The 19,040-nt window shown below is 43.6% G+C and overlaps 1 protein-coding gene across 2 annotated transcripts in view; it reads left to right on the plus strand.

The window, feature by feature from the left end:
* Positions 1 to 8,341: 8,341 nt before the first annotated feature.
* Positions 8,342 to 19,040, plus strand: part of CASQ2 (calsequestrin 2) — a 67,655-nt gene continuing 56,956 nt past the window's right edge. For both annotated transcript variants that reach the window (XM_025872607.2, XM_073896079.1), the window contains exon 1: positions 8,342 to 8,772. In XM_025872607.2, the coding sequence (XP_025728392.1) occupies positions 8,539 to 8,772 (234 nt within the window). In that variant the 5' untranslated portion in view covers positions 8,342 to 8,538. The remainder of the gene's footprint in view (positions 8,773 to 19,040) is intronic.

Below are 19,040 nucleotides of genomic sequence, written 5' to 3' on the forward strand. Positions count from 1 at the left end.
AGACCTAAACGTGAGACAGGAGTCCATCCAAATCCTAAAGGAGAACACAGGTAGCAACCTTTTCGACCTTAGCCGCAGCAACTTCTTCCTAGAAACATCGCCAAAGGCAAGGGAAGCCCGGGCAAAAATGAACTATTGGGATTTCATCAAGATGAAAAGCTTTTGCACAGCAAAAGAAACAGTCCACAAAACCAAAAGACAACCGACAGAATGGGAGAAAATATTTGCAAACGACATATCAGATAAAGGGCTAGTATCCAAAATCTATAAAGAACTTATCAAACTCAACACCCAAAGAACAAATAATCCAATCAAGAAATGGGCAGAAGACATGAACAGACATTTCTCCAAAGAAGACATCCAAATGGCCAACAGGCACATGAAAAAGTGCTCAACATCACTCGGCATCAGGGAAATCCAAATCAAAACCTCAATGAGATACCACCTCACACCCGTCAGAATGGCTAAAATTAACAAGTCAGGGAACGACAGATGTTGGCGGGGATGTGGAGAAAGGGGAACCCTCCTACACTGTTGGTGGGAATGCAAGCTGGTGCAACCCCTCTGGAAAACAGTATGGAGGTTCCTCAAACAGTTGAAATTAGAGCTACCGTTCGATCCAGCAATTGCACTACTGGGTATTTACCACAAAGATACAAATGTAGGGACCCGAAGGGGTACATGTACCCCAATGTTTATAGCAGCAATGTCCACAATAGCCAAACTGTGGAAAGAGCCAAGATGCCCATCGACAGATGAATGGATAAAGAAGATGTGGTATATATACACAATGGAATATTATGCAGCCATCAAACGGAATGAGATCTTGCCATTTGCAACGACGTGGATGGAACTGGAGGGTGTTATGCTGAGTGAAATAAGTCAATCAGAGAAAGACATGTATCACATGACCTCACTGATATGAGGAATTCTTAATCTCAGGAAACAAACTGAGTGTTACTGGAGTGGTTGGGGGTGGGAGGGATGGGATGGCTGGGTGATAGACATTGGGGAGGGTATGTGCTACGGTGAGCGCTGTGAATTGTGCAAGACTGTTGAATCACAGATCTGTACTTCTGAAACAAATAACGCAACATATTTTAAGAAAAAAGGAAAAGAAGAAGATAACAGGAGAGGAAGAAAAGGGGAGTATGTCAGAGGGGGAGACGAACCATGAGAGATGATGGACTCTGAAAAACAAACTGAGGGTTCTAGAGGGTAGGGGGGTGGGGGGATGGGTTAGCCTGGTGATGGGTATTGAGGAGGGCACGTTTTGCATGGTGCACTGGGTGTTATGAACAAACAATGAATCATGGAACACTGCATCAAAAACTAATGATGTAATATATGGTGATTAACATAACAATAAAAAAATTAAAAAAAAATATAAAAAAATAAAAAATGAACACAAAAAAGGAAAAAAAAAAAAGAATCTTGGAAAATGGAAGGAGCATCAGTGAGTTATGAGCCCAAATGACACTGTTTGTATAAGTGGAGATCTTCAGAGGTGAGGAGACAGGAAAAATATCTGAAGAAATTGTGGTCTAACATGTAACAAATTAGATGGCAACTACAAACCCAAAGTTCCAAGGAGCTCAACAAACCCCAAGCACTGGCAACATGAAGAAAACTCTATCACCAAATCACTAAACCAAGGCACCTAGGAATCAAATTGCATAAAACTAAGGACTAAAAGATCATCTTAAGGACAGTCCAAGGGAAAAAGGAAAATTGTGTACAATGGAACAAAGATAAGGATGACAGCAATTTCTTGCAGGGCACAATGCAAGCAAGATGACAGCAGAACAAGAACTCTGAGGTACTGAAAAAAAAAAAACACAACAAAACTGTTAGCCTAGAGCTTTTATCCACTGAAAATATCTTTCAAAAACAAAAGCAAAATGAAGACATTTTAAGATAGACACAAGCTAAAACAACTGTCATCAACAGAGCTGTACCATAAGAAATGATAAAGGAGTCCTTTGGGCAGAAGGAAAATACCAAATGGGCAATCTGGATGTTCACAAAGCAGTGCAGACCAATATCCCTCATGAACAAAGGTGCAAAAATTTTAAACAAAATTTTAGAACATATAATCCAATATTTATAAAAAGGACGGTATATCATGACTAAATGGGGTTTATCTTAGAAATCCAAAGTTGATTTAACTTTGAAAAATCAATCAATTTGGTAATTCACCAAATCAACAAAGTAAAAAAGAAAAACCAAATGGTCACTTCAATAGATGCAGAGAAAGTATATTCAACACCCATTTCTGACGAAAATCCTCAGCCAACCAGGAAAAAAAACGAACTACCTCAACTTAATAAAGGGCATCTATAAAAAATCTACAGCTACTGTCATACCTAGTAGTGAAAGACTGAATTCTTTTGTCAGAAGATCAGCGACAAGGCAAGGGCATCCATCTCGCCATATCTATCAACACTGTACTGAAGGTTCCAGTCAGTGCAATAAAGCAAGCAAAAGAAACAGGTGGCTTCTAAATTTCAAATAAAGAAATGATCTGTTTTTGCAGATGACGGGACTATGCAGAAAATGCAGAGGAATCCACAAAAAAGCTTCTAGAAACTCATAATTCAGTTTAGCAAGTTTAGAGGACATAAGACCAATATACAAAAATCAATTGTATATATACTATCAACAAAAAATGGAAATCAAAATTTTAAAAGCTTGTCATTTTAATCATCAAAAATATGAAATAGTTCCAGATAAATCTGACAAAAGATGAAAGACATGTATATTGAAAACTACAAAACACTGCTGAAAGAATAAATTAAAGACCTGAATCTATGGAGAGATATACCTTGCTCATGTACCAGAAAACTCAGTATTGTAAAGATGTCAATTCTCTCCAAAATGACTTATACATTCAACACAATGTATAAATATGTAATACAACTCGATGAGCTCATTCTAAAGTTCACATGGAAATGAAAAGGACTTAGGAAAGAAAAAACAACTTGAAAAAGCAGAAGAAAGTTGGAAGGTAAACGCCACCTGATTTCAAGACTTTCAAAGCTACAACAATCAAGTCTATGTGGTACTGACATTTGAAAAGATAAATAGATCACAGGAACAAAGTAGAGAGCCCAGAAATAGACTTACAGGTATATAAAGAACTAATTTTTGACAAAGGTACAAAAGCAATTCTGTGGAGGACAGTTTTTTCAAGAAGTGGTGCAAAACCAATTGGATATCCTTACACGCGCACACGTGCGCATATGCACACACATACCACCAAATTTGATCCATACTGCCCACCATATTAAAAAATTAACTCGAATCACAGAACTAAATTTAATATTCACAGGATCTTTATGTGTGAAAATAACCCAAATGTTTACCAGTAGGGAATGGATAAACACATTGTGTATACTGATACAATGTAATTCTAGTTGGCAATAAAAATGAACTATTTAATATATGTAATAACAAGACTGAGTCTCAAAAAATAATTATGCTGAGTGGCAGAAGCCAAACTAAAAAAATAAAAAAGTAGATAATATATGATTTCATACATTCTCATAAGAGACTGGTACAGAGGCTGGACAGATGAGAGTTTCAATCCCCACTCTGCCTTTTAATGGCTGAATAAACTCTGGAGGATCACTCACTCTCTCTGATTCTCGGTTCCCCCCCCATCTTGTCAAATGGGGATAATTACACCTATAATTAGTTAACCTCCTGGTGCCTCAGTTTACCCATCTGTTCAATGGGGATACTAAAATTACCAACTTTATAGGGTTGTTAAGAAGAACAAAGGAATTAAATTTGTAAAGTGCTTTAGAATTAGGTCTGGCACAAATTAAGTGCTTCAAATTTATTTAATAAATATTTAATGAGAACTGGGATAGGGCAGGCTGATTTTGAGGATTACTGTGAACAGATGCTGTCCCTGCTCCTATAAGGCTGTCTGGCTGGGGAAAAAAAAAAGTCCCCAGAGCAGAAATGTTTCCAAGGAGAAGTACTGTGTAAGGGGAGGGAGTCAGGCCACGGGCTACACTGAGAGCTTCCCTGAGGAAGTGACATTAGTTAAAACCTGGACTTTTACTGGTAGAGCTTTGGGGCTCTTTTTTTTTTTTATGTTCTGTTAATCACCATACATTACATCATTAGTTTTTGATGTAGTGTGCCATGATTCATTGTTTGCGTATAACACCCAGTGCTCCATTCAGTACGTTGGGGCTCTTTTTCAACTAGCACTGGTCTTTTTCTGCTTGGTTCTGTTTGGAGTTTCCTGGTGCTGGGAAGCAAGTTCCTGGGGCTTGATATTCAGAGGCAAAAGGAAAGGAGGCTCTTGGGGTTGCTAACAGGCCTGTTCTGATCTACTAGAGGAAGGCCTGAAGCCGGGGAGCGTAGGGCTCTAGACACAAGCACTTCTGGGACTCACTACCAGGCCAGCAGGCTGACTTCCCCGCTAGTGGCCCAGTGGGAGGGAAGAACAGGATCCAGGAAAGAAAAATGTCATACTCTGCTTTGTCCACGGGGTGGAGTATTTTAGCCAAAGAAGGGACCTTTGGAGGCGGTGAAGTCCTAGTTGCTGGACTTGTCCAGAGTCACGCCCATCGAACCCTCCTCCTGCAGGTACCTCACCAAACTTCTCAAACCTGTGGGCTGTGCCAAGGCCCATCCTAGTAAAAGAAAATCTACAGGCGTTAACAAATGTAAACATTTTAGAGTCAGTAAGAGGCCAAGGGAGACCAGTGAGCCTGGCCCTTGTCCCCACAAATGAGAACTGTGAGGACCAAGAGGTGAGTGAGAATTGTTGACCAAGGTCGCACAGCCCGGGCTGCGTCAGACCAGCTCAGAACCCAGGTCCCTCGACAGACTGTCACAGCCTCCGGGTCCTTCAGACAGGCTCCCGGCCCTATAGACCTTCCAAGTGCGGGTGTGAACCAATCCACACGTTTCACTAGGAGACACGGTCTGAGCGAGAAAACTGATGCAACGAGGAGGAAGGAGGAGGGGGGTACAGCGCTCTGGTGGTGGAGTCCCCTCGGTCTCCAGCGTGGAGGCTCACACCTCTTCTCCCTGGGACTCGCTTTCCTCAGCAGCCTGCTCCCTGACTCGTGCCTCTCCTCCCTTCCGCTCCCACGTTACCTCCTGAAAAGGCTTTCCTCGACCACCCTTCCAAAGGGTCCGCCACTTACCTACGCCCACAGGCTCTCCCTTGTTCCCAGTTGTTCTTCAGAACACGTGCCTCTACTTGACGTTGTTACGCACACGTGCATGTGGGGTGCGCATGCGCAGGCATACCCACTTGCGCGTGCGTACATACTCATGTGCGTGCGCACGTGCACAGACACCCCCCGCCCCGTTGACATTTTGCTGTTTTGATTGTTGTCAGTGTCCCCTCGAGGATGTAAACTCAAATGAGTTCAGATTAGCAACTAATCCCCAGTACCCAGAAGTGTCTGATACATAGAAGATGCCCAATAAAAATACAATTGATAAAGGAAAGACCATGGCTTCAAGTCCTGATTGATCTGTAAAATGAATTGTTGTAAAGATTAAAATTAATAAAAATTAAATAATATATGCAAAATCACTCTGCCACCTATATATATATAAAAAAATGAAAGGAGTTAGGTTAGATTAAAGGACATATTTAGTGCCTATGCACAGAGTGGAGAACTGTTAATTGATAGCAAAAACAAGAGGCTTCGTTGTGACAATAATTAGCATCTATTTGTATTGATTTGTTTATTTTGTTTTATCCCTTCCTGTTCAAACAAAACAAAACAAAAATACCTGCTGCAGGCACATAAGGATACATATACTTCAGCAGGATCCCATACACTAAGAGTGTGTGCATGATACACTGACTGGGGCAGCAGCTAAAACCAGAATGAAACAGCTCATCTGGTAGGTACAAAGTTGACTCAGAAATGTCAGAAACATTCCCTGTTTACCAAATGAATTAATTAAAGCTGGTGAGCAAGAAAGCAAAGGAAAAACGAGAAGAGGAAAATAAACGAAGCCAGAGAAGTGGCTGTTACCTAAGAAGTAGACCATGGATGATGAGAAACCTGATTTCCACAGCATGTGTCCTCAGGGCTGGGCTGTGAGGCCCCCAGTAGAGTCCAGGATCTGGGGACGGGAACTTTCCACACTGGAGCTTTTTTCTGTTAATACACAGTTGGTCTTGAAGACTTAACTAAATTTTTAAAATTTCTTTCTCTCTCTTGATACTTTTCATCAGTTTTAAGTCAGGAAATTCAAAGATTCTGACTTTAATATTTCCCAGTTTTTCAGTAAAATTTTTAAAAACTTACAAATTAAGAAAAGTGGGGCACATTCTAAATAAAGGTAACCCCATGAGATTGAGACAATGGGAACAGTTCTGGGAAACTGACCTCAAAAAGAAAACACATACATTGTTTCACTTAGAGATCTTGTTCCCCTTAAATTTTCTAAAGAAAGCAGAGATCTCTCATGCTTGCCAATGACCTGGAAAGTTAACCACACCTCAGAATGGCTATTTTTGGCTCCATCTTTAAAAGCATACAGAATTCACCATTAGAAAAAAACAAAAGGCTTTCACGGTTTCAGTGATGGGTTCTCCAAGGTCCTGGCTTCCTGGACATGAAAGTGTCCTGACAAACAGCTTCTTGTCACCCTGCCTCTCAGCATAAGCCCCCCTGGATGCAGTGGAGGGGCCTGGTCTCCCTTGAGTAGGACGACAAACTTCTCTTTTCCTTCAATCCTCTGTAAATGTTATGCACGAAAGAGTCCTCAGTCTTTCCAAAGCTGGTTTTCCAGCCAAAGGAAGACAAAAATTTGGTCCGAATTATAAGAGCCTTAGACCACTCTAAAGAGTAGAAAGACATGACTGGAATATTGTTTGAATGGAAGAGATGGTTGAGGAGCCACTTAAGAAAAGGGGTATTCGCAGGGAACCACCCCAAGCTGGAGTTAAAGCGGCCAGGAACACCAGACTCCTGAATCCTCACGCTGGCAGTTAGTAAGGCAATCTCAGACAAGTTGCTGATCTCTCCGAATCTCAGTTAGCTCACCTGTGAAATGAACATATCACTTCTGTCCCAGTTGCCTGCTGGAGTCAAGGAGAAAATGGACAAGAAAGGATTCACAAACCATTATTATTAGAAATTGACAAGTATTATAATAACCCATATTCCACCATCTCCAGCAAGAATTAAAAGAAAGTATGATAGCTACCACGTCTGGGCACCTGCTTCCTATAATGCTTTTCCATCTTTATGTTCCAAGCCTTACAATAGAGTCATAATTACCCCTTTTGACAAGGGAGGGGGAACTGAGAACCAGAGAGAGGGAGTGACCCCCTCCAAAGTGCATTCAGCCATTAAAACGCGGATGGGGACTGGAGCTCTCCGTCCAACTTCTAGGCTTTGTGAACCAGTCAGTCTTTAATGAAGAGGAAAGGGGCAAAAATGATACATTAGGGGTTAAGGTAAAAAAAAAATGACAGAGGTACAGAGGTGGTAGCAAAAAATCTAAGAGGGTTCCTGAGGAAGACTGTTGAACTTTTATTTAAAATATTTAAAATTTTATTTTAAGATTTTATTTATTTATTTACTTTAGAGAGAGAGAGTGTGTGAGCAGGGAGAGGGGCAGAGGGAGAGAAAAACTCAAGCAGACTCCCCACTGAGCATGGAGCCAGATGTGGGGCTCAATCCCAGGACCCTCGGGATCACAACCTAAGCCAAAATCAAGAGGAACTGTGGCCCTGGGTAGGCTGGCAGGAAGGGTGCCCCTAAATCCCTGGCTTAGTGCCTGGCAAAGCCACATGAGCATGCATGGCACAGCGGCCAGCCAGGGCCCAGTTCCTAAGAAGAGAGGATGGGAGGCAGGGAAAGGCAGGTGCAGAATGTGAAGCTCACCTCAGGGCTGCACTTGGCTCCTGCGGGAGCAGTGCACATAGGGAACAAGCAGCCTGCCAGGAGGGGACAGGCTGAATTCTCTCCCTATGGTAATTGAACCAATCTGTGGTCTGGGTGGCCCTGTGTACATGCAGACATCTTCGTTGGCTTGTCCCACTCTCATTTTCTCTCCCTCCTTCTTGAGTTTCTTTCTCTTCCTTGACCTTGCTGGCCTCCTTATTTCTTGTGCACGCGTTCCCGCTTTCCCTCCTGCCTCCTCCCTTTCCGCCACTCTGACAGACTATATCAGCGAATCCCTCAACAGAGTCATATCTAACTTTTTTATTCATTGCATGATTTATTTTTAGCCTGAAACAACTGCATCCTAAAAATGGAGTTCCTGATGAGACAGGGGCTGGGCCAAGCTATGCGAGGTATCTGGGGCTTGGCCGCTCAGCCTGGCCCTCAGTCTCCGCACGCATGTGTCCTGAGCCCACGAGTACTGCTAGTTGGAGCCCAGGCGGTGGGGAGTCAGTCCTCAGGCCCAGAAGGGACAGAGGGGAGGGACCAAATCCGCCTCTCTGCTCCCTACTTCCCTCAACCAGTCCTCTGAGAGTCTTCCGTCTGCTTTCCCGTACTCAGTCTTTCTGGGAAAGTAAAACTAAACTTTTCCCAGATGAAGAGAACGCATCTGTTCATCGTGGGGCTTTACCTGCTGTCCTCCTGCCAGGCAGAAGAGGGGCTCAACTTCCCCACGTATGATGGCAAGGACCGCGTGGTAAGTCTCACTGAGAAGAACTTCAAGCAGGTTTTGAAGAAATACAGCATGCTTTGCCTCTACTACCACGAGTCCGTGTCTTCCGACAAAGTCGCACAGAAACAGTTCCAGCTGAAAGAAATTGTGCTCGAGGTAAGCAGGGGGCCTGCTGACTACGTTGTCCCAGTGAGCACAGGCTGACCAGCGGCTGGGACGCGGGAACGCGGGTGCGGAGACTCTGTCCTGAAGTCTGGCTGCATTTTAGTCTGGTTTGCATCTGAAGATATTCTTGTTGCAAAGCTGGGCTGTGGGAAGAGCAAAGGGTGGGTCCCGGCTCCGAAAATGAGGGCAATTAGACGTGTTGTACAAGGCACAGTTCTGACTTAAACTCTGTCACATGATGGTCCTCTTGACTTTTCAAGGGCAATAGTCCCAAGCAACTCTTTTTCTGAGATAATGTTAAAGCTATCATGGAGAAGCCTGGCTGAAATGCAATTCAGAGATGATTTGTGGGTTTCATCCGTTGTGCTAACTCCCCGCCTCTGCTCCCTGAAGTTTCCCCACAATCCTGGAGAGACAGGAGGCATTTGACCTTGCTTCCCTCCATGGGTCAGATGGGGAATATCACAAAGTGATCTTCGCCTCTTGTGATTTGGGGTCAGTCAACATTGCACAGAGTACATGTGTGAAGATCTGTAGCTGCACGTTAATTAACGGGGATTTTTTTTTTTTTTCCTCAGAAAGTTCTTGGTGTGTGTTCAGGGCAGATGCTGAAGTCAGTTCTTATTTTATCTGCATTACATGGCCTGTTTGTGAGCCTGGCACAGGGGCCCATTCTATAATCCTTGGTGAATGCCCCAAGGCTGATTCCTGCAGCACCTCCTGGACAGTGTAAGGTTGCTTACACTTCGGGAGCACCTGTGAATGCCAGGAATTCTAGTAGTCACCAAGATGCCTTCTCAGCCCCATGCTCAACCCAGGCATAAACCTGGGGACAGGGCTATTTGGAAATCACAGCAGCTTATTAACTAGCACATCAGAAAGCTCAGCTTAATCAAATACTTCGATTGACAGAGTTACCATATATCAAACACATGTAGATTTGAATCCCCCTTCCAAAATAGATTCTAATAAATTCCGTGAAAACCATCTCAAATATAGTAAAATATCTTTGGTAATTTAAAAAGTACTTCAGAATCCTAAGTGTCTTCTGATCATCATACAAACACCTATTTTCAGAGCTCTTCTGTAGGGTGGTGTGGTTGTTACAGAGAGCTTGGGTTGACAAAGAGCTAAGCATTTTAAAAATATCATCACTACCATCATATTTTTCCTCAGGCTTATCCTGGGGGCTGGAAGTGGAAATTCAGTTCCCTCTATGGGTTGCAAGCAAAGAGAAAGCAGGGACAGTTTTTAGATCTTTGTACTATATGTGGGAACATCAGAGGCTGGAAAAAACCAGGGTGTATAGCATAGCTGCTGCTTAGCCCCTGAAATCCTCGCTCACATCATCACCTCTGTTTCAAACTGCCCTACTCAGTTATCGAGAGACATTTTTCTGAAAAAGTTCATTGAAGTCATAAGGATTCTACCCTATATGCTCATCACTGTCTGGTAGCCTAGAACTCAAAAAAAAATGCCAATACAATAATGACCTCCCATTTCTGATTCCCCAGCATATTAAAACACATACACACACTCCCTCAAGAACATATCTCCCCCCTGGGGCGCCTGGGTGGCTCAGTCGTTAAGCGTCTGCCTTCGGCTCAGGTCATGATCCCGGGGTCCTGGGATCGAGCCCCGCATCGGGCTCCCTGCTCGGCGGGAAGCCTGCTTCTCCCTCTCCCACTCCCCCTGCTTGTATTCCTTCTCTCGCTGTGTCTCTCTCTGTCAAATAAATAAATAAAATCTTTAAAAAAAAAAAAAAAAGAACATATCTCCCCCAAAGACCTAGGGCCAAGTAGACCTGAGAAGGGACTTTCCCCTGGGCTCACCATCCCTTCAGACACCTTTGATCCAAGAGTGCCTGGCAGACACCGATGGGACATAGGTGATGTCCCACAGGCTGTAAAAGTGAAGTGGACATCATCAGGGGGAGAAAGACACAGAACTTGGAGTCAGGAGATCTAGCTTATATTCTGGCTTTGCCTTTCCTGGGCACATGATATAGGGTAGGTTACTTAATTTCTCTGAGTCTCTTATCTATAAATAGGGAAAAATAATCATCATATACGTGTAAGAAATAATTAAATAATAATAATATTTATTGGATGTTTACTGTGTACGGAGACTGTTCTAAGCACTTTGGGTATGTTAGTGTGTTGAATCCTTACAGTATTTCTATGACATAGGCATAGTTCCTATCCCCATTTTACAGAGGGGGATATTGAAGCACAGAAGAGGGTAAGTTGTCCAGGGTCACTCAACTAGTGCAGGCGAAGGCGGTCTTAGCCCCTGCATTGCAATACTGCTGTAACCAAATGAGGTGATGTTTAGTTAGCTGTTAGATATCCTGCTGTGGATCCCTTATGGAAGAAGGGCAAACAAAAAGCTACAGTGCAAGGGGGTCTTTGTAATAGTAAAGCGAGTTCTAAGGTTCTCTGGGAGCTCAAAGAGCAAAAGCCCGGCTCTCTGGCGGAGATGTGGAAGGCATGACAAGGAAGAACTGGTTTGTGACAATGAGTAGAATTTACCAGGCAATAAGCAAGGGCTGGGGAAGGAACGGCAAGAGCAAGGATTCTGAGAGCAATCAAGTATTTCCTCACCAGATTTTCCTAAAATTTGGCCATGAGGGCCTCATTCCTTTAGGGTAGGGTTTTTGTCCCTACTTGGTTAAGGCCCTATGGGCAAGTCCTTTAAAATGTTGCCAATCACTTGTACCTGCTTCCGACCAAGTTTGAGTCCTGAGTGAGAACAAGGTTTGATAAGCGGAAGGGAAGTAGGGAAACAATGTAAGTTCACTAAAAGCTTGGGCAGAAAAAGGGCCAGTAAAATGACACCAGGAGGCACCAAGCTCAAACTGCTGTCCAGTTTGGCTGGGTCTAGCTCTAGAAGGCACCAGAGGTGGTGTGGTCCAGCTCTAGAAGGCACCAGGGGTGGTGTGGTCCAGCTCTGGAAGGCACCAGGGGTGGTGTGGTCCAGCTCTGGAAGGCACCAGGGGTGATGCAGGGTACATAGTTTGGTGGAGGTGTTCTGTAGAGGCTTGCTGAATGAATGACATGTCAGATGAAATGTTGCCTTGAGAACCACCTAGATTGTTCTGAACTCTTTACTTCAGAGTTGTGGCTTTGTAGTGATGGGACTCAAGCAGCTGGTAATCCTGATTCCTGGTTGGGCATTTCATCCACAAAATAGCACATACTCACTGAGAAATGTCAGAATACATGGAAAAGAAAAAGAAAGGCAATAGAAATCGATGCAGAAAGAAACACAGTTCATATCCTGAGAGATTTCTCTCCCATATTTTCTGTCTATATGTAAACATACATTTTTCAATGGGTTTGTACCATTTATACGGTTTTGTTTCCTGCTTTTTTCATTTCAATATATTGTGAGTATTCTTGTGTCATTACAGAGTTTTATATTCTTGACAAACATAATGTTAATGCTGGCCTAGCATTCTATTGTATGACCATGCATATTTTTAAGACAATTGGCCTATTTGGGATGTTGACACATTTTTCAGAGTTTTAAAAATCTTTGTTTAGATTTTCGTTGTATAGTTTTAATGGAAATTCTTTGACTTTTTTTTAGCTAGGTGGAATTTTTTCCATAAAATTATCTGCCATTTACATTTTTTTCTCCCATGAATTATTTTTCTGTGCCTTTCCGCCAGTTTTCTACTGAGGTGTCAATACCATTATAAAGGGAGTTGCAATTTTATATGCTGTCAAGACAGTACACGGAGTTACACCGCAGTGGCCAAATTCTATTAGCATCACAGAACTCAGACCCAAGAGGGGGATCTGCCCAATGATTTCAATTCCTCCTTGCTCTTTTGTTTCTTGCTTCTACTTCCCCCTTGAAACTGTAGTGCAATCCACTGCTGCTATCATGTGTTGCCAGAGGGAGTCCTCCAACGTCATCGATCTCTTTCAGGTTGGAACGCTTGAGAGGTGGTATGCTCCAAAACATGGGCTTCCGAATCAGATAGACTTGGGTCTAGTTCCCAAGGAAGAAATCTGTCTGCGTTCAGGCTCCTTGTTTGTAAGGTGGAGACAGTGGTGGTGTGACGATGAGTTAGCATGGCAAGAGCATGTCACGTACCTTCCAGGCACATGGAAGGTACGCAACAACTATTGGCAACTTGCAGCCCACACTCCCCTCTGCAGTGATAATTTTAGACACCACCCAGCCTAACCCCATCTCTTTACAGACTGAGGACACCAGGCCACTTGCAGAGAGCTTAGGACTGGTAACATGGTGCCATGTTGCTTATTCACAGCCAGCTAAGCCCCAGAGAGCAGGAAGGACTTGCCCTTGCTCACAGATTCTTGATGTCTGCCCCCCATGTGCAGCTCTCCTTCTGATCTCCAAGGCTTTGCTGAGTCTGTGCTTGATACACTCAGCCACTTTGCCCACGCCATTCATGAGCTAGGCCCCTTCCACATTCTCAGTCACAGTGCAGTCTATCTTTGAAGGGTGCTTCCAGTTTCCTTCCAGCTCCTTCTAACTTACTCTTTCTCTCCACGGAGACATATGTTAAAGTTCTCCCTCTGGATTGGAAGCTTCCCGGGGGCAACCTGAATTCAAAGAAAACTTGGTGATAGAAGAAGTGGAAAAAGCAAATGGAATCAAATTCATATGGTCAAGGACCAAAATCTGATTGTGAGTCAAAAACACAGCTGGATGAATGATCTGGGGGTGTGACAATGTGGCAGAAATGTACTTGGATGGCAGAAGGAGTCTGAGCGGGCTGTGCATAAGCTATATGGCATCCACATTAGGAATACCTGAGCTCCCTGGAAATGGCATGCTAAACACCCAACCCGGGTATGGGAACTGTTTACTTCTTCCTGCCCTGCCTGCCTTCACACAGATATTATCCCCAAGTCCAAGGCCCACTTCCTTTCCTCTGTACCACTCCCCTTCCAGGAAAACAGCATTCCAGCCTGACTAAGAAGAAAGGAAAAAGGACCAAAACTTTTTCCTAGTGAGCTTCATGCTCATATAGAAATAATGTCTTGCTACCCCAACATCTCTAGAAGAAAAGGAGAAAGGAGACATGCATGGACCTCGGTTGTAGGATCTCTGGGCGTTCTATATCACATCTCATGTTCAAAGTTGGTACTATTAACTGTGTACATGTGTTTTGTTGGAGCGACTAAATAGGCCAGCCTGTAACCAATATGCATTTATTGGATTGGGAGAAACCATGGGGGATCTTCTCAGGCAAGTTATGGAATGTTTTAGAACATGAAAATAAGTAATGTGAATCCCTGAACAGAAATATCAATTCATCAAATATCCGTTGTTCTTACCGGACTCTGAGTCACGTTAGCATGAATACATGAATGAATGAGTCAGTGAACAGATGATGAACGAGCTGTGCTTTCCTCATTGTGATCGGTGACCACCGCTTCGGTTGTTTAGGATGAGCTAGGTCCCTTAGATGGGCAGGCAGCCTGGGGTCTTGCAGGAATAGCCACACCATCCTGGTAGTTGCATGGCAGGTTGACCCAGTGCTCCTGGTATTTTTCAACAGACCTCAGCTAGGGTGCGAGGTCAGAGGCTGCTCCTCAGCATCCACCTGTGGAGACCTTCTGTTCTTCCTGCTTAAGGAGGTCTCACTTCCGCTCACCACATAAAAGCTGCTGCCATCCACATACAACCTGCTTTCTCCTAGGCCCTCTTAGATACTGAATACAGCATCATCACATAAAATGATTGGAAATGGCCTGTTTACCAGTAGGAAGACAGCTTGTTATGACCAATTTTCCAGTGCTGGTAAACAGATTATTTTTCAATAATTTTTGATGGTGATTCTGGCACAGATTATTCATTAGGCCCTGTGGGGGGTGGGGTGGCTGGTTTCACCATCTGTAGCAGAATCAAGAATCAGAATCCTGGTCAATGTAGGGCTCTGGGTTCTGTTGCTATTTAAGGAAGTCTCTTGATACTGCTGCTCCCAGTCTACCAAGGTCCCTAACAGACTGAGCTCCCTTCTCTATTCAGAACATAGTCTCCTAATCAATTTGCATATCAGTGAAATCTCTTTGGCTGGGAGTGAGTGATTCAACCTCTTTACACCCTGCAGTATGCCCAATGTCATTGACATGACTCTCGTGCATTTTCTGAGCATGGCCGTCCTCTTATATCCAACTTCAGATGAGGGAGCCATGCTCAGGAAAAGCAGACAACTGGAGCTCGGAGTGCCTGAAATTCTCTTACACTTGCTTCTTGATCCAGAGCAAGTCATGGCTAGGCACCTCATTTCACGCATCTATTAAACCAGTCATGTAGTTTCTATCAGTGAGTTAAAAGACTTAAATGAAAGCACATGAATAAAAATTTCTTACAAAATTATAAGAAGCTGTACACGAATCAGATATTATTTTGTTATGCTGATTACTATTTAGGAGATTAATCTATGTAGAATGCCTAAACGAGTGCCTGAAATATACCCAGTGCTTATCAAATGCTAATTCTCTTTACCTGTTGCTTGAAATTTAGACCATGTTCTTGGCCAACTGTAATAGTTCTCAACCTTGGCTACATACTGGAATCACCAAGAGTTTTTAAAAAAATACTGGCTCCTGGGTGCGCCTGCGTGGCTCAGGTGGTTGAGCCTCCAACTCTTGGTTTTGTCTCAGGTCATGATCTCAGGGTCGTGAGATTGAGCTCTGCATCAGACTCTGCTCAGAGGGGATTCTGCTTGCGATTCTCTTTCTCCCACTTCCTCTGCCCTACCCCCCACCCCCCACTCACATGTGCACTCTTCCTCTCTCTCTCTCTCTCTCTCTCTCTCAAATAAAACTTAAAAAAAAATACTGGTACCTGGGTCTCCTCCCCCCAGATACTGATTTCATTGGTGATGGGGTAAGGGATGAATCCAGGTACTACAGTTTTTAAAAGCTCCGTGGGTGATTCTCATGTGCAGTCAAGCTTGTGGACACATGAGACTTGATGCTCAGAATGCGGACCCCAGAGCACGGGCAAAGGCATCACCTGGGTGCTCGTTACATTTAAATGGGATCCTCCAAGTGATTCATAGGCATGTTAAAGTTTGCAAAGCACAGCTGTGGTCTCTTGAGAAAATTTCTCTAGAGAATTTTTCCAGATAACCAGAATCGTGTTGCAACTACTTGATCTTTGGTCCGTTGACTCTCTCAAATGGTGTTGGAGCTGTTAGCATACCCCTGGTTTGAACTGCAGGCATAAATTCGTTCTGGGGCTGTAGGGGTTCAGGTCTGCTCTAGGACCAAACAAGCCTCTTAGTATTCTCCCACTGTCCCCTCTCACAGCTAATGACTAACATCTTGGACCTCCTTAAAAAGGGATGCTTGGGCCCATGGGAAGACTTACCCTACTTCTTTTGTCAGGGTACAGGATAGGCCTTCAGAAGGGAAAAAACCATCTATTTGGTTGCTGTGTCACATTGCCCTTTTCCACAAAGAAATGACAAATCTAAGACCCTGGAGAATATGGGATACTAAGGTGTTAACGTGTTTGACAGGAAACTATGGGAAAGCTGTTTAAAGCAAACTAGTAAGGGTTCTATAGCTTGAAACAACCCTATGACCACCCAAAGAGAAATATTCATTCTTTCATTTATCCATCACATATTCATACCTGCTTCCTTCAAGATGCAGATGAGGGGCGCCTAGGTGGCTCAGTCAGTTAAGCGGCTCACTCTTGGTTTCGTCTCAGGTCATGATCCCAGGTCCTGGGACCAAGCCTGGGTCGGGCTCCGAGCTCAGCGTGGAGTCTGCTTGAAGAGTCTCTCTCTCCCTCTCCTCCCTCTTCCTCTGCCCCTCCCCCTGGCTCATGTGCTCATTCTCTTTCTCTCTCAAATAGATAAATAAATCTTTTAGAAAATCTTAAAAAAAAAACCAAAATGCAGATGACATGGATCCCTATAGCTAAAGAGATGTTCTTTTATTAATGCTAAGAACTCACTTCCTTTAGTTCTTTGCTTAAATGACACTTTATGAAAGAAGTTATTTCCCTGACCTCCATAGCCCACTCTCCGAGCACTCCTTTTAACCTCTCTTCCTTACTCTGTTTTTCTCCTAGCGCTCAGCTGACACATTGCCCATTGTTTGACACCCTTACAGAATGTAAAATCCACAAAGGCAAAGGCAAAATGTTCTCTTCATTGCTGTATGCCAGCACCTACGTTAGTGTCTGGCTCATGGTGGGCACTCAGCAGTGTTTGTTGAGTGAATGTTAAATGAACAGAAGAGAAGAAGGAGAAGGGAGATAGCACTTATTATGAATTTACCATAAACGATACCCAATATGGGCACTTTATATATATTATTTTACTTAATTCTTACAGCATTTTTTCACAATGTATGCAAAGAAATGATCCCAAAAGTTAAGTAGAAATTGCCCGAGGTCAAAAAGCTATAAAATGGCAGAGCAGGAATCAGGATTTGAACTCATATCTATTTGGTTCCAAATGACATGTTCCTTCCATGACACCAAGGAACAGCTGAAAGGGATTGCTTTGTGTTTGTAAGCAGTGCCAACTTACAAAGGGACAAGTGTCTTTAATTTGTATTCTGGATTTTCACCCACACTTGAGCAACATTTAATTGTACAGTAGGACTATGTTGTACCGAAATGACCAGTGTGAGCAAATGGGCTAATGCTTCACACCTACTTAGGATTTAAAAGAAATCCAGCAAAACCTGGATGGATGGATGGATGGATGGATGGATGGATGGATGGATGGATGAAAAGAGAGAGAAGGAAAGGCAAGTAATTATAAATCTATTGCCTATATCAAAAATATATTTCTCCCGGATCTCTTTTTAAAGTTAAATTAATTTAAAAAAAGCATTGAGTGGAAAGGCATAAAATTAGGTTGACTCTGTCAGATTCAGGGATGTTTTGTCATCCTTGATTCATCCCACTGAAAAATGGGTGAAACTGATTTTTTTTAAACCACAGGACACTCAGTCTCAAGGATATATCCAGCACAAGCAGAAACCTCTGGGCTCTGTAAGGCTGACCCTGCCTTCAGACCTATTAGCACTGGCAAATGTCCCTACGATTGCATTTCTAAGCCCCAAGAGAGGAAGGCAAAATGAACTTGCTAGAGTCAAGTAAATCTACAGATGGAATGATGTGGGAGCTGTGGGCAGAGAATAGCAACACACACAGGATTCAGGTATTTCTTCCAACTGTTCACTGCCCAAAAATGGCATCCTCCAAACTTGCACCTGCTGCCCTCTGTAAAATCAGATGAGGTCAGGCTTATTTTGGTTTGGCTTTGAGAAAGAGTCCTCCCCTAGAGCCAATGCCCTCTCAGACAATGTGTACCCATGCCCACTCTGAAATTGCAGATCTCCTTAGAGCCCAAGTGCCGCCCAAATATCTGATGAGAGTTTACTGTGCACTTCCCAGGGGCAGATGGTGGAAAGACAGAAGTGCTATTAGAAGATCATGGCTTGAATTGATGGAAGGAGATTAATTCTCCTTCCACCTAGAGAATTAATAGAGATTTTACAAGATGGAAAACACACTGTTGATCCAGAAGTTTTTAGACCATTGGAACTTTCTTCTCTCACTCTAATACTGGATTCCGAACAGGGTGTCTGGCCATGATATCCATTAGGTAGACCTCCTACCAATGTTATACATTTTTTAAGTGGAGATCTGAGATACCATGAAAGTCACCACTGTAAGACTATTACAAGGTAAAGCAGTAAGATAAAAAGTCAGAAATAAAATGTTTCAGAATCACACAGTTTTTCTTTAAAAACAGCAGCCCCCTCTCTTGTAGTTTGAGCTTCACTGGTTGGTCTAAAGGATTTTCGTATCAACAGCTCAGCCTTAGCATCTAAAATGACTTCTTCCACCAAGAAAGCCAGCCCTCCAAAGTACCGAGTCTGTACCACAGAGCCTGGGAGGCTCCCTCTTCTATCAGCTGAATGTGATTTTATCCAGATAAGCTGTTTCTGTTTGGCCGGCCATGCAGGAAGATGGCCAGTGCGCCATCTTGCAGTGTGCTGGGCCGGGCAGGCCAAAGCCGCTTCTGAGTGCCCACAGAGCCTGTTCCAGGAGTGCCTGCCGCCCCACGCCAGGCAGGCCTCTCCTCACCATCTGCTGTGTGCTGGGCAGGGAGGCAGACCAGGCGAGCCAACAGGTACTCCCTCACACACTCACCTGCCTCTACTTCACACCGACACGCACAGCCAATTTGGCTCAGGACACCAAATGGATCTGACATTTATTTATGAAGGAAACAAAGC

This window comes from Callorhinus ursinus, unplaced genomic scaffold, assembly GCF_003265705.2.
Source record: "Callorhinus ursinus isolate GAN/ISIS: 27379988/994484 unplaced genomic scaffold, GSC_fseal_2.0 scaffold9, whole genome shotgun sequence".
Lineage (NCBI taxonomy): Eukaryota > Metazoa > Chordata > Mammalia > Carnivora > Otariidae > Callorhinus > Callorhinus ursinus.